Here is a 16009-nt window from a genome sequence, read left to right on the forward strand (position 1 = left end):
TGAGATGCCTGTTAGATATCCAGGTGGAGAAGTCAGGAAGATGAGGATGCAGGAGAGAAAACCAGGTTGGATACACACGTGTGGGGGCCATTGGCAAGCCACATGGTATCCAAGCTATGACATTTGGTGAGATAATGTACAGAGTGAACGTGGATAAAGATGAGGAGGAATCAGCAAAAGAGAAGGAAAGCAAGAGGACAACCAGGCAAAAGTGGTATGCTGGAACCAAGCAAAACAAAGAATTAAAGGAGTGGTCATCAAGCCTATGTGAGCTCCATTTCTCTCTCTTTGGTTGAAGCAATAATTTTCTGTCAGTCCTGGGCATAAACCTGCTTCATGTCCCTTGGATTGAAAGTGCAAGTCCAGTCGACCTCAAATGCTCTAATGTTGTAATGTCCATAAACTTGGCTAGGAGGACTGCTGTTACCCTTTGTAAGACTCCAAAGTTATCCATTGTCAATGATTAGCTGAGCTCTCTTTCCAAGAATGCAGGGATTCTGAAGCTGTCTGCTTGAGTTACTGTGCTCTCTTCCAAGGCTGTAGGAGTTCTGGAGCTGCTGGCTGGAGAGGAGGGTGGACCAAGCTCTCCCCAGAAAGACATCCTGAGAGGACTTGGCAGGTGAGCACTGTTTCAATGAATGGGCTGATGGGGTCATAATCCATGATAACCTCACCAATCTTTTAGAGTCACAGCTGGTGAGAAGAGCAAAAATCCTCACAGAAAAGCAGAAATTCCTAGGGACCATGAAAGACAGTACCTGTCAAGTCTTAGTGAGGAGGAAACACTGGGCAGAGGAAAAGGCACCTTTATGGCAGCAACAGGGATAGACGAGGGCAGCTGGAAAAAGGTGGTAACAGGGGGCTGGTAGTTGGGTGGTGGTCAGAGAAGGATGAATCTCAGAGGAGGTGAGACCAGAAGAATGAAGAAGAGCCTATTATGGAAAAAGAGAGGGACCAGCAGGTACAAAGGCAATGTGTAGTTCTGCTCAGGAGCTGGTACAGAAATCTTCAATTCTTATTCTATAGGAAAAAAGGAGACAGAAACGTCAGACACTGTGATGGTTAATACTGAGTGTCAACTGATTGAATTGAAGGATACAAAGTATTGATCCTGGATGTGTCTGTGAGGGTGTTGCCAAAAGAGATTAACATTTGAGTCGGTGGGCTGGGAGAAGCAGACCCAGCCTTAATCTGGGTAGGCACCACCTAATCAGCTGCCAGCATGACTAGAATATAAGCAGGCAGAAAAATATGAAAAGAGAGACTGGCCTAGCTTCCCAGCCTACATCTTTCTTCCGTACTGGATGCTTCCTGCCCTTGAACATCAGACTCCAGGTTCTTCAGTTTTGGAACTCAAACTGGCTCTCCTTGCACCTCAGCCTGCAGATGGCCTATTGTGGGACCTTGTGATCATGTGAGTTAATACTGAATAAACTGTGTGTGTATATATATATATATATATATATATATATATACACACACACACACGCATATGTTAACACTTAGTAAACTCACATATATACTTATATATATGAGTTTATATGTATTACTTATACATATTAGTTTATAAGTATTACTTATACATATGAGTTTATAAAATATATATATCCCATTAGTTCTGTTTCTCTAGAGAACCCTGACTAATACAGATTTTGGTGCCAGTAGTGGTTCTAGAGGAAAAGAATATTAAGGATGGAGTTCTTTTGTTGGTTTTGGGGTTTCTGGAGTTGGCGTCTTAATATGACTAGACCCCAAAATACCAAGGTCTCTACTTCTAATAGTATGGAGAAGACTGATAGCCCGTGGTGTGAACTGTTTAAAGAGTTATACAAAGTAAATGCATTTGACACTCCTGATTCATTGCTCATGAGAGGCAAGGAGTTTAGTGACCCTATACATCATACCTTTGACCATATGTGGAGAACCAAGGAACATAATGAAGCTGGTTGTTTGCTCCTAAGTTCAGTGGATAAAGTGATGAAAGAAAATGATAAACTCAGGGATTCTATCTCCCACCTTCAGGAGCAGATACTGAGCCTCAAATCTGCCAAGATTGCCCTGAGTGAGAGTCTAATCTCCTGTAGAGAAAGAACTGAAATTGTGGAGAAATAGACATAAGCTCTTATCATGTGAGTGGTTGACCTGCAATGAAAGGTGCATGCACAGCCTCACCATGCACAGCCTCACCAAGTGTCTACTGTTAAAGTGAGGGCATTGATTGTGGTGCAGGAAGTCAGGAACCCCGAATGGAGGGATCGGCCAGAGCCGAGGCAGAAGAACATAAATTGTGAAGATTTCATGGACATTTATCACTTCCCAAAATTAATACTTTTATAATTTCTTATGCCTGTCGTTACTGCAATCTCTGAACATAAATTGTGAAGATTTCATGGACATTTATCACTTCCCCAATTAACACTCTTATAATTTCTTATGCCTATCTTTACTTTAATCCCTTAATCCTGTTATCTTCATAAACTCAGAATGTAAGTCACCTCAGGACTACTATTGCACAAATGGATTGTAAAACATGTGTGTTTGAACAATATGAAATCAGTACACCCTGAAAAAGAACAGAATATCAGTGATTTTCAGGGAACAAGGGAAGATAACTATAAGGTCTCACTGCCTGTGGGGTTGGGCAGAATAGAGCCATATTTTTCTTCTTGCAGAAAGCCTATAGAAGGATGTCCAAGTAGGAGAAATATCACGGAATTCTTTTCCCAGCATGGAAGAACCCTGGGGAAGGAATGCATTCCTGGGGGTAGGTCTATAGATGGCCGCTCTGGGAGTGTTTGCCTTATGCGGTTGAGATAAGGATGGAAATATGTCCTGGTGTCCTGCAGTACCCTCAGGCTTACTATGTTTGGGAAATTCCAGCCTGGTAAATTCTAGTCAGAGTGGTTCTCTGTTCTCAAACCCTGTTTCCTGTTAAGATGTTTATCAAGACAATGTGTGTACAGCAGGACATAGACCCTCATCAGTAATTCTAATTTTGCCTTTGCCTTGTGATCTTTACTGCCCTTTGAAGCATGTGATCCTTGTGACGTACTCCCTGTTCATACACACCCTCCTCTTTTAAAATCCCTAATAAAAACTTGCTGGTTTTGCTGCTCGGGGTCACCATCATGGTCCTACCAATATGTGATGACAGCCCCAGAGGCCCAGCTGTAAAATTTCTCTCTTTGTACTCTTTCTCTTTATTTCTCAGACCGGCCGACACTTAGGAAAAATAGAAAGAACCTATGTTCAAATATTGTGGGCGGGTTCCCCTGATAGACTGGAAAAGAATGAGACCCTGCAACTTGGAATGGGGAGGTATGGGAGGACACTGGTGAAGCTGGGGATGCTGAGTTTGTAAACTCCGATGAACTTTTTTGCCAGAAGAAACAACTTCCTCCCAACCCAGTAGTGGCAGCATTCCCTCCCTAACCCATGCCGCTATCAGCCTTTCCACCTTTGTCTGAGGAGGTAAACTCTGTGCTGCTTGAGGCAATAGTGATGGCCTCCCCTGAGGCAGTTGCCAAGCAAGATAATGAGAAATAACAATCAGTACAGTTTGGCTCTCAGAAAGCCACATCCCTAGGAAAAGGGAAAGAGTACTACATAAGGGGAACATCCCATGGGAAAAAAGAATCTGAACAATAGCCTTGAGCCCCAGATCTTCCCTCTAACATAGCCTACCCAAATGAGAAGGAACCAGGAAAATGATTCTGGGAATATGATAAAACAAGGCTGTTTAACACCTCCCTCCAAAAATCACACTAGCTCACCAGCAATGGATCCAAACTAAGAAGAAACTCCTAATTTACCTGAAAAAGTATTCAGAAGGGCAATTATTCAGCTAATCAAAGAGGCACCAGAAAAGGTGAAGTCCAATTTAAGGAAATAAAAAAAAATACAAGTTATGAGGGGAGAAATCTTCAGTGAAATAGATAGCATACATAAAAACAATCATAACTTTAGGAAATAAAGAACACAGAGAAAAATGCACTGAAAAACCTCAACAATAGAATTGAACAAGCAGAAGAAATAACTTCAGAGCTTGAAGACAAGATTTTTGACTTAGCCAAATCCAACAAAGACAAAGAAAAAAAAATTTTAAATGAACAAAGCCTCCAAGAAGTTTGGGGTTGTGTTAAACGATCAAACCTAAGAATAATTGGCATCCTTGAGATATAAGAGAAATCTAAAAGTTTGGAAAATGTATTCAAGGAAATAATCGAGGAAAACTTTCCCGGCCTTGCTAGAGACCTAGACATCCAAATACAAGAAGCTCAAAGAACACCTGGGAAATTCATTGCAAAAAGATCATTGCCTAGGCACATTGTCATCAGGTTATCTAAAGTCAAGATGAAGGAAAGAATCTTAAGAGGCAAAAGCACCAGGTAATCTATAAAGGAAAACCTGTCAGATTAATAGCAGATTTCTCAGCAGAAATCCTACAAGCTAGAAAGTATTGGGGCCCTATCTTCACACTCTTTAAAAACAAATTATCAGCCAAGAATTTTGTATCCAGTGAAACTAAGCTTCATAAATGAAGGAAAGATGCAGTCTTTTTCAGGCAAATAAATACTGAGAGAATTCACCACTACAGAGCCAGCACTACAAGAACTGCTAAAAGGAGCTTTAAATCTTGAAACAAATTCTGGAAACATATCAAAATAGAACCTTTTTAAAGCATAAATCTCACATGACCTATAAAACAAAAATACAATTAAAAAAAAAACCCAAGCTATACAGGCAACAAATAGCACAATGAATGGAATAGTAACTCACATCTCAATACTAACGTTGAATGTAAATGGCCTAAGTACTCCATTTAAAAGATACAGAATTGCAGAATTGATAAGAATATGCCAGCCAAGTATCTACTGCTTTCAAGAGACTCATCTAACACAAGAACTCACATAAACTTAAGGTAAGGGGGTGGAAAAAGACATTCCATGCAAACAGACACCAAAAACAAGCAGGAGTAGCTACATTTATAACAGGCAAAACAAACTTTATAGCCACAGCAGTTAGAAAAGACAGAGGGACATTATGTAATGATAAAAGGTCTTGTCCAACAGGAAGATATCACAATTCTAAATATTATGCACCTAACACTGGAGCTCCCAAATTTATGAAACAATTACTACTAGACCTAAGAAATAATATAAACATCAACACAATAATAGTGGGGGACTTCAATACTCCACTGACAGAACTAAACAGGTCATCAAGACATAAAGTCAACAAAGAAAGAACTGATTTAAACTGTACCATAAAGCAGATGAATTTAACAGATATTTACAGAACATTCTACCCAACAACCATGGAATATACATTTTATTCATCAGTGCATGGAACTTTCTCCAAGATAGACCATATGATAGGCCACAAAACAAGTCTCAATAAATTTGAGAAAAGTGAAATTATATCAAGTACTCTCTCAGACCACCTTGGAATAAAATTGGAAATCAACTCCAAAAGGAACCTTCAAAATCATGTGAATACGTGGAAATTAAATAACCTGTTCCTGAATGATCATTGGTTCAACAATGAAATCAAGATGGAAATTTAAAAATTTCTCACACTGAAGGATAATAGTGACACAATCTATCAAAACTTCTAGGATACAGCAAAGGTGGTATTAAGAGGAAAGTTCATAGCCTTAAATGCCTTCATCAACAAGTCCGAAAGAGCACAAATAGACAATCTAAGGCCACACCTCAAGGAACTAGACAAACAAGAGCAAATCAAACCCAAACCCAGCATAAGAAAGGAAATAACCAAGATCAGAGCAGAACTAAATGAAATTGAGATAAAAAAATACAAAAGATAAATGAAACAAAATCTGGTTCTTTGAAAAGATAAATAAGATTGGTAGACCATTAGGAAGATTAACCAAAAAAAAAAAAAAAAAAAGAACAGAGAAAATCCAAATAAGCTCAATTAGAAAGGAAATGGGAGATATTACAACCGACACCACAGAAATACAAAAGATCATTCAAGGCACTACAAACAGCTTTATGCACATAAGCTAAAAACTTAGAGGAGATGGATAAATTCTTGGGAAGATACAACCCTCCTAGCTTAAGTCAGGAAGAATTAGAAAGCCTGAACAGACCAATAACAAGCAGCAAGATTAAAATGGTAATACAAAAATCATCAGCAACAACAACAACAACAAAAAAGCCATGACCAGATGAATTCACAGCTGAATTCTACCAGACATTCAAAGAAGAATTGGTACCAATCCTATCGACGCTATTACACAAGATAAAGAGGGAATCCTCCTTAAATCATTCTATGAAGCCAGTATTACCCTCATACCCAAACCAGAAAAGGATGTAACAAAAAAACAAAACTACAGACCAATATCCTTGATGAACATAGATGCAAAAATTCTTAATTAGCTGCTAGCTAACTGAATCCAACAGCATATCAAAAAGATAATCCACCATGATGAAGTGGGTTTCATACCAGGGATGCAGGAATGGTTTAACATACACAAGTCAATAAATGTGATACACCACATAAACTGAATTAAAAACAAAAATCACATTATTATCTCAATAGATGTAGAAAAAGCATTTGACAAAAATCCAGCATCCTCTTATGATTAAAACCCTCAGCCAAATCAGCATACCATGGATATACCTTAATGTAATAAAAGCCATCTATGACAAACCCACAGGCAACATAATAGTGAATGGGGAAAAGTTGAAAGCATTCCCTCTGAGAACTAGAACAAGACATGAATGCTTACTCTCACCACTTGTATCCAGTATAGTACTGGAAGTCCCAGCCAGATCAATCAGACAAGAGAAAGAAATAAATGTCCTCCAAATTGGTAAAGAGGAAGTCATACAGTAGCTGTTTGCTGTTAATATGATTGTATACCTAGAAGACCTTAAAGACTCCTCCAAAGAGCTCCTACAACTAATAAATGAATTCAGCAAAGTTTCAGGACACAAAATTAATGTACAAAAACCAGTAGCTCTGCTATACTTTAATAGCAACCAAGCTGAGAATTAAATCAAGAACTCAACCCCTTTTATAATAGCTGCAAAAAAAAAAAAAAATACTTAGGAATATACCTAACCAAAGACCTATTCAAGGAAAACTACAAAACCCTGCTGAAAGAAATCATAGATGACACAAACAAATGGAAACACATCCTATGCTCATGGATGGGTAGAATAAATATTGTAAAAATGACTATATTGCCAAAAGCAATATACAAATTCAGTGCAATTCCCATCAAAATACCACCATCATTCTTCACAGAACTAGAAAAAAAATCCAAAAATATTGTATCTATATATCTATATATACTATATATTATATATCTAATATATCTAGATATATATATATTATATATTTATGGATAGCATATCTCCATATATACTATATATAGTATATACAGTTATGTAGTATATATAACATATTTATAATATAATATATGGATATAGCATATGTATTATTATATAATACATAACATTACATTATATATTTTATAACGTGTTATATACAATATAAATGTATAATACCCATATATTATATATAATATATCCATATAATATAGTATATATATTTTATATATATATATAATCTATGTATTTTTTGCCACACTCCTGTGCCTTTCTTCATTCCAAGCTCATGGATATATAATATATCTATATATCTCTATATCTGTCTATATATATATATATATATATATATATATATATATATATATCATCTTCCATGAAGGCCGTATGGTATGGGAGGGAGACAGCATGAGCTTGGAAGGAAGAAAGGCACAGGAGTGTGGCAATGTATATTACATATATATAATATATATATTATATAAACATAAATATATATAAAAAAGAATTTTTTATATTTTTTAGGTATATACTATATAATACATACATAGTATATATTATATATATATATATATATATATAATGAAATACTACTCAGCCATGAAAAAGAATGACTTAATGGCATTCGCAGCAACCTGGATGGGATTGGAGACCATCGTTCAAAGTGAAGTAATTCAGGAATGGAAAACCAAACATCATATGTTCTCAGCCATAAGTGGGAGCTAGGGTATACATTGTTGCAAAGGCATGAGAATGATACAATAAACTTTGAGGACTTGGGGGAAATGATGGGAAGGAGGTGAGGAATAAAAGGGTACAAAGTGGGTTAAGTGTATACTGTAAGTGTTAAGTGTATACTCCTTGGGTGATGGGTGCACAACAATGTCACAAATCACCAATAAAGAACTTATATAGAAACAACAATTATGACAGCTGTAATTTCTAAAGTGATTGTGTTAGGTCCTGGGCACTAGATGGATAGGACCTGGGATTTAGGATTTATCAGTCCAGATTCACTTTAAAGAAAAGTATGCTACTTGTGTTAGTTAACATTTGCTACAGTAACACACACCCTATACATCTTAGTAGCTTTTAGTCATGCATATTTTCCCCCTATGGGTCTGTGTGTTGCTAGTGGCCATGCTAGGATCAGCTCAACTCCACATTTCTTGTTGTTCTGGGTCCCAGTCTGAAGGTACAGCATGATCTGGGTTATGCAAGTCTCATGCAGAGGGGAGAAATGTGAGAATTTCTGATGAACCGTAGAATCCCAGACACTCACATCTCGTTGACCAAAGCATGTCTCATGAGCAAGCCAAAGTCAATGAGAGGTGGATACATATTCTTCCTCCTAAATGCACTGGGAAGTCACTTAAAAATGAATGGGGATTTATAATCCTAGAACAGGAAGGGAGTGAATTGCTGGGAACAACATTCCAATCTATGACCCACTGTATTTTAAGCACAAGGGGATTTATTATATGGAAATGGGTGTTCACAAAACTGTCAGAAGTGTTGAAGATGTGGGATCTAGGACTGGGTCTGTATCCTCTTATGCCTTTAGAAAACAGCACCCCACAAGGAAACTGAAACAGATGCTGAGTGCCAATTTACTCATAACCACAGCAAATTAATTCCTGGGAAGAATCTTATAAGGTTGGGATGAATCTCCTGAAGCTGCTGATGATCAGTAGAGCAATCTGTTAAAGAAGCTTTCACCTGTGTCTCTTCTTTCTTTTACAGGCCTGAATATGCATTGGCTGCGAAAAGTTCAGGGACTTTGCACCCTGTGGGGTACTCAGATGTCCAGCCGCACTCTCTACATTAATAGTAGGCAACTGGTGTCCCTGCAGTGGGGCCACCAGGAACTGCCGGCCAAGTTTAACTTTGCTAGTGATGTGTTGGATCACTGGGCTGACATGGAGAAGGTAATGGGGTGGAAAAGAGGCACAGAGTGAGACAATTTCGTTGACTTTTAAAATTCATCCATTAATTCAGTAAATATTTGTTAAGTACTTATTACATGTAAGGCACTGTAATAAGCTATGGACAAGACACTCATCTTCCATGAAGGCAGTATGGTATGGGAGAGAGACAGCATGAGCTTGGAAGGAAGAAAGGCAAAGGAATGTGGCAACCTGGTAACTCCCAGGCAGCCAACACAGTTTGTTTACACTGTATGTAGACTGCACATGCTCTGTTGTGACCTCCCAGGGTGAAATGAGGACTTTTGGTCTGGGGTCGTAGAAGAGGCAGGTTTGAATCTAATAATAGCAAATCAAGCCTGGGCAACACAGCGAGACTCTGTCTCTACCAAAAATGTTTAAAACAAAATTAGCCAGGCATGGTGGCACATACCTGCAGTCCTAGCTACTCAGGAGATTGAGGTGGCAAGATTGCTTGAGCCCAGGAGTCGGAGGCTGCAGTGAACTGTGATCACACCACCGCACTCCTCAGAGTGAGATTCTCTCTCAAAAAAGTGGGGGGCAAATCAGCACTGACCGAAGACTGAGTCTTCCCAGAAAGTTAGGTCACGTGTCCCTGTCAATAGAGGTGTGCAAGTAAGATAGATACGAGGTGACAGTTATCAAAAGGGCTTCAATATGAGACATCCAAGAAAGAAAAAGATGAAGAAATTTCTGAGTTTCCTTCCCAGCCCTGAGCGTCTAGAATTTTAATCCATTCACTGCTGATCCATCAATTGCCTTCACCTGAAGTCCTATGACTCTTTCTGTAGGATGGAAGGATTCATTCTGGCTAGGGGTAGGGGAAGGGGTGGAGCTACCAGCATGGACTTAATACATTGGTGCTCAAAAACAGTCATGATTATGACATGATGTCCTAAGTTCCCTACACTATGAAACAGTCTTAGCGTGGAGATTGCAAATGCCTTGCCTCTAGGCTGAAGACGGCCCTAGGTGTGGGTACTCTTAAAAAAAAATAAGGTTCAACATTTTAAAATTGAAAATTTTCCAACAGAAAGTTAGATTTCTGGATTTTTTTTAAGTTATACTTCCTTTAAATATTGAGGAAGGCCCTTTAAATATTCAGGAAGGCCCTTACTACCATGACTCACCATTCTGAATCCATAAAAGTAAATTTGCTATATAAACATCAAAAAATCTTTCCATTCACAAATAACACCATTAGCAAAATAAATGACTAATGAAAACCATGGGGAAAATATTCAACTCATATAACAGCAAAAAAGTTAATAATATAAAGTGAGCTTGTAGAAACCAAGAATAAAAAGGTGCAACTCATTATAAAACCAGGCAAAATATATGAACAGATACTTCACAAAAAAGTGAACTCAAATGGCCATTAAATATAAAAAATTCTCACCCTCCCTCATAATAAGAGTAATGCAAGTGAGAATTTTACTGAAATAACTTTTATGCACCTGTCTTGTTAGTCAAATACAAAAGGTTGTTTTTTTATTTCAGAAAAAATAGTTTAATTATCACAAGGCATCTTAGTGGAAGGATGGGAAATATTTCTCAAATCTGCCCCCTTGAAAGCTCAGAGACTAGGGTTTTCAAAGATAATTTGGAGGGCAGGGGGCTAAGGAATGGGTGCTACTGATTGCTTGGGAATGAAATTATAGAGATGTGAGAAATGTCTTCAAGTGCTGAGTTTGTTTCTGGGTGAGGCAGACACAGGACAGGTAAAGTCAGTTCCTTGCTGTAGAATCACAGGTCTAGGTAGTGTCAGTAACTTTTCCAGAATGCAAATGTCTGGAAAATATCTCAAAGGTCAGTCTTAGATTTTACAATAGTGATGTTAACTACAGGAGCAACTGGTGACGTTACAAAGTGTGACTTCTGGTTACATGACTCCTAAGCAGTAAGCAAGCTAGGGAACAATGGCTGGTTATTGCTTAACTATGCTTATAGCTTAGCAGAATTGAGGCCCCTACCATCTACCATAATTCTAATGCTGTGGAATTGCATTAATTTCACAAAGGGATTTAGGTCCCTGAACAAGAAGGGAGTTGGTTTCAGGAAGAGACTGTTGTCATCCTTGCTTTACAGTTAAATTATAAACTAAATTCCTCCCATAGTTAGCTTGGTGTATGCCCAGGAATGAGCAAGAACAAAATACAAAGGTTTAACAACTCTATTGGCAAGCCTGTGAGGAAACAGACACTCTCATGTGTTACCAAAAGTGGTATAACTCTGATGGAGGCAAATTTTGAAATATCTAATAAAATTGCTAACATGTTTTGTCTTTGATTTTGCGTCATTACTCTCAAACTATGATCTGAGAACCCCTGAGGATACATGAGACTCTTTCAGGGGATATGCGAAGGGTCTATTTTACAATAAAACAGAGAAATTAGAACCCTTGTGCATCATGATGGGTATGTAAAATGTTACAGCTAATATGGAAAGCAATATAACATTTTCTCAAAAAATTAAAAAATAGAATTGCCATCCAGCAATTCCAACTCTGGGTATACACCAAAAAAAACTTAAAATCAGGGTTTCTGAGGAATATGTGTACACTCATGTTCACAGTAGCTTTATTCATGGTAGTTGGAAGGTCAAACAGCCCAAATATCTATCAACAAATAGACAAAAAATAAACCATCATTCTCAGCAAACTATCGCAAGGACAAAAAAACCAAACACAGCATGTTCTCACTGATGGGTGGGAATTGAACAATGAGAACACATGGACACAGGAAGGGGAACATCACACACTGGGCCTGTTATGGGGTGGGGGGAGGGGTGAGGGATAGCATTAGGCGATATACCTAATGTTAAATGACGAGTTAAGCGGTGCAGCACACCAACATGGCACATGTATACATATGTGACAAACGTGCACGTTGTGCACATGTACCCTAAAACTTAAAGTATAATAATAAAAAAAGAAATATCAGGCAAATCCAACCAAAAAAAAAAGAGATTATTGTATTTTTCAATGTGAGAAGGACATGAGAATTGGAAGGGCAGGAGCAAAGTGACATAGTTTGGATATTTGTTTTCTCCAAATCTCATGTTGAAATGTAATCCACAGAGTTGGAGGTAGGGCCTGGTGGAAGACATTTGGATCATACGGGCAGGTCCCACACGAATGACTTAGCACCATCCCCTTCCTTATGAGTGAGTTCATGGGAGATCTTGCTGTTTTAACATACGTGGCACTTCCCCACGCTCTCTCTCTCTTGCTCCTGCTTTTGCCATGTGATGCACCTGCTCTCCCTTCACCTTCTTCCATGGCTGCAATCTTCCTGAGGCCCTCACCAGAAGCAGATGCCAGCACCGTGCTTCCTGTACACCCTGCATAACTGTGAGCCAATTAAACTTTTTTCTTTATAAATTACCCAGTGTCAGATATTCCTTTATAGCAATGCAAGAGCAGCCTAATATAGTACCTTATATAAATGAAATCACACAGTATTTGGTTTTTTGTGTCTGGCTAATTTCACTTAGCATGTCTTCAAGGTTTATCCATGTAACATATGTCAGAATTTCCTTCCTTTTTAAGGCTGAAATAATATGCCATTGTTATGTATATGCAACATTATCTATTCATCAAACATTCAGGTCAAATCTTGAATGCTCTGTTGCTTAAAAATTTCTTCTGTCAGATTCCCTAAGTCATTACTCTTAAGTTAAAACTTCCACAGATCACTAGGCTATGAACACAATGCAGCCAAGTTCTTTGCTAAAATATAGGAAGGAGGACCTTTGCTTCAGTTCCCTAAAAGTTCCTTATTTCCATTTGAAATCTGGTCAGCCTGCATTTCATTGTCCATAATTCTATCAGCATTTTGGTCACAACTATTTAACCAGTGCCTAAGATTTTCCGAACTTTTCCTCATCTTTCTATCTCTTCTAAGCCCTCCAAACTCTTCAATTTCTTCCCATGACCAAGTTCCAGAGTTAGTTCTACATTTTCAGGTATCTTTACAGCAATATCCCACTTCTGGTACCAATTTTCTGTATCGGACTGTTCTTGTGTTGCTGTAAAGGAATACCTGAGAGTAGGTAACTTACAAAGAAAAGAGATTTAATTGGCCCAAAGTTCTGCACAGTGTACAGGAAGTGTGGTGCTGGCATCTGCTTCTGATGAGGGCCTCAAGAAATTTACAGTAATTGTGCAAGATGAAGAAACAGCAGGCACAACAAAGGGCAAGAAGAGGAGCAAGACAGAGAGTGAGAAGGTGCCACTCACTTTTAAACAACCAGATCTTATGATCTCATTTATCACCAAGGGGATGGTGCTAAGCCATTCATGAGGGACCTGCCTCCATGATCCAATCGCCTGCCCCCAAGCCCCACCTCTGACATTGGGGATTGCATTTCAACATGAGACTTGGAGAGGACAAATATTCAGACAATATCATGTATCTAGAATAGTCAAATTCATAGAGTCAGAAAGTAGAATGGTGTTTATCAGGGCCTAAAGGGAGAGGGGATGACGGGTGATTGTGTAACGGGGACCGAGTTTTCATTTTGGATGATGAAAAAGTTCGGGAGATGGATGGTGGTGATTTTTGCAGAACAATGAGAATGTACTTAATGCCACTGAACTGTACACTCAAAAATAGTTAAAATTGGAAATGTTATGTGTGTTTTTACCACAAAATTAAAAAAAGTAAGTAGATAGAGATACATATATAAATAAATCTAAAGCGATATTTGCCTTTTTATTCTAATTCTTTCACGAGTATACAATAGCATTTTCCAGAAGGTACATGTTGGTACTCACAACAGAGTGAATGCAGAATCAGATGAGAGGATCCAATGTTTTTCTACTAAGACATTAAAGGGAATTGCAGAATAAATAGATGCAATAAATAAATTAAATAATGCCACTTTCCTCATTATTTTTTCATTTTGAAAAGTATACTTTATCATTATAAAAAAATTATGCATGTTAATATATAATGGGTTTATTACTGTTATTTCTAAAAGCATACATTTACAAAAATTCTGTTTTAATATCTACTATGGTAGATATTGACAGATATAACTCATATAAATAACAACTCTTTAGGGTTTTCAATACTTTTTAAGATTGTATGGAGGTGCTGAGATAAAAAACCTTACTAAGCACCAACTTGGCAATCCCAAGACTTGGAATTTATCCTACCTGCTTGTGTGCCAATGCCCCCTAATCAACAGGGCTTCTCTTTCCTCAGGCTGGCAAGCGACCCCCAAGCCCAGCCCTGTGGTGGGTGAATGGGAAGGGGAAGGAATTAATGTGGAATTTCAGAGAACTGAGTGAAAACAGCCAGCAGGCAGCCAACGTCCTCTCGGGAGCCTGTGGCCTGCAGCGTGGGGATCGTGTGGCAGTGGTGCTGCCCCGAGTGCCTGAGTGGTGGCTGGTGATCCTGGGCTGCATTCGAGCAGGTTGGTAACTGACTACCTGGACAGAGAACTGTCTTCCTTGTGAAGAAAACTGATAGCAGAGAAACGCAGCCACCTCTCTCAAAAGAAGTCTCCTCCTTGGAGCATGCTGTCCTCTCTCATATGAAGAAAGACATCTCCCTACTTCCACTTATTTAAGCAAACTATGTGCCAAGCACTTATGCAGGGTGAACAACAACAATTACATAGTTTACATATTCATGGGACTTACAGACCTTTGGAGAAAGCTCTTAAACTATTAATTGCACACGTAAGTATTTAATCAGAATTATGATAATTGGTATGAGAATTCTATTAAAATCTATAAAAATAAATTTGGCAGACCGTGACCTACAGGCCAAATCCTGCCCAAAGCTTGTTTTTGTAAATAAAGTTTTATTATAACACAGCTATGCCCACTTGTTTCCATATTATATGTGGCTGCATTTGCACTACAGTGGCAACTTGAGCAGTTGGAACAAGAGAGTGTCTTATCCACAAAACCTAAAATATTTACTATTTGGCCCTTTGCAGAAAAAGTTTGCCAATGCTTTTCTAAAAGAAGACTTGAATTAACCAATATGAGGAGCAACTAAGTCTCAATGGAAGTGATATTTGAGCTGAGATCTGCAGGATGAGTAGGATTTTGCCAAGAGATAGAGAGGCTTGTGCCAAGCAAAGGGAACAGCATATGTGAAGATGTAATTATCTGATGATTTCTTCTTACCCACTTCCCAGCAAAGTCAAACACTGAAAACAGTAGGAGTTGCAGAAGAGAAGAGTTTAATAATTGCATAGACAGCCAAGTTGAAGGATGGAGGATGTTTCTTAAATCCACCTCCCCAGGAAATCAGAGACTAGAGTTTTTCAAGGATGCTTTGGCATGCAGGGGGCTAGGGAATAGGAAATGCTGATTGGTTTGGCTGGGGATGAAAACATGGGTTGAAGCTGTCTTCTTGTGTTGAGTCAACTCCTCAGAGATCACAGAACTAGTTGAGTTAGTTTCTTGGTATCCGTTACTGATCTGGGTAGTGCAAGCTGGCCCATCAGAATGCAAGGTCTGAAGAACACTTCAAATACCAGACTTAGGGTTTACCATAATGATGTAATCTATAGGAGAAATTGGGGAGGTTACAAATCTTGTGACCTCTGGCTCCATGACTCCTGAACTGTAATTCTAACCTTGTGACAAATTTGTTATTTTTCCAAAGGCAGTTTCAATCTCCAAGCACGGACACAGTTAGTTTCAGGAAAGAGCTATTATCATTTTTATTTTAAAGTTAGACTATA

At 38.4% G+C, this 16009-nt stretch overlaps 1 protein-coding gene across 2 annotated transcripts in view; it reads left to right on the top strand.

Annotated features, from left to right (window-relative positions):
- The first annotated feature begins 458 nt into the window (after nt 1–458).
- LOC100994660 (acyl-coenzyme A synthetase ACSM2A, mitochondrial) overlaps nt 459–16009 on the top strand; it is a 36206-nt gene continuing 20655 nt past the window's right edge. Inside the window, exons 1-4 of one of the 2 annotated variants that reach the window (XM_057300034.2) lie at nt 459–619; nt 1027–1414; nt 9099–9283; nt 14512–14722. In XM_057300034.2, the coding sequence (XP_057156017.1) occupies nt 9107–9283; nt 14512–14722 (388 nt within the window). In that variant the 5' untranslated portion in view covers nt 459–619; nt 1027–1414; nt 9099–9106. The remainder of the gene's footprint in view (nt 620–1026; nt 1415–9098; nt 9284–14511; nt 14723–16009) is intronic. The other variant, XM_034939927.4, reaches the window with a different exon arrangement.

This window comes from Pan paniscus, chromosome 18 (assembly GCF_029289425.2).
Source record: "Pan paniscus chromosome 18, NHGRI_mPanPan1-v2.0_pri, whole genome shotgun sequence".
Lineage (NCBI taxonomy): Eukaryota > Metazoa > Chordata > Mammalia > Primates > Hominidae > Pan > Pan paniscus.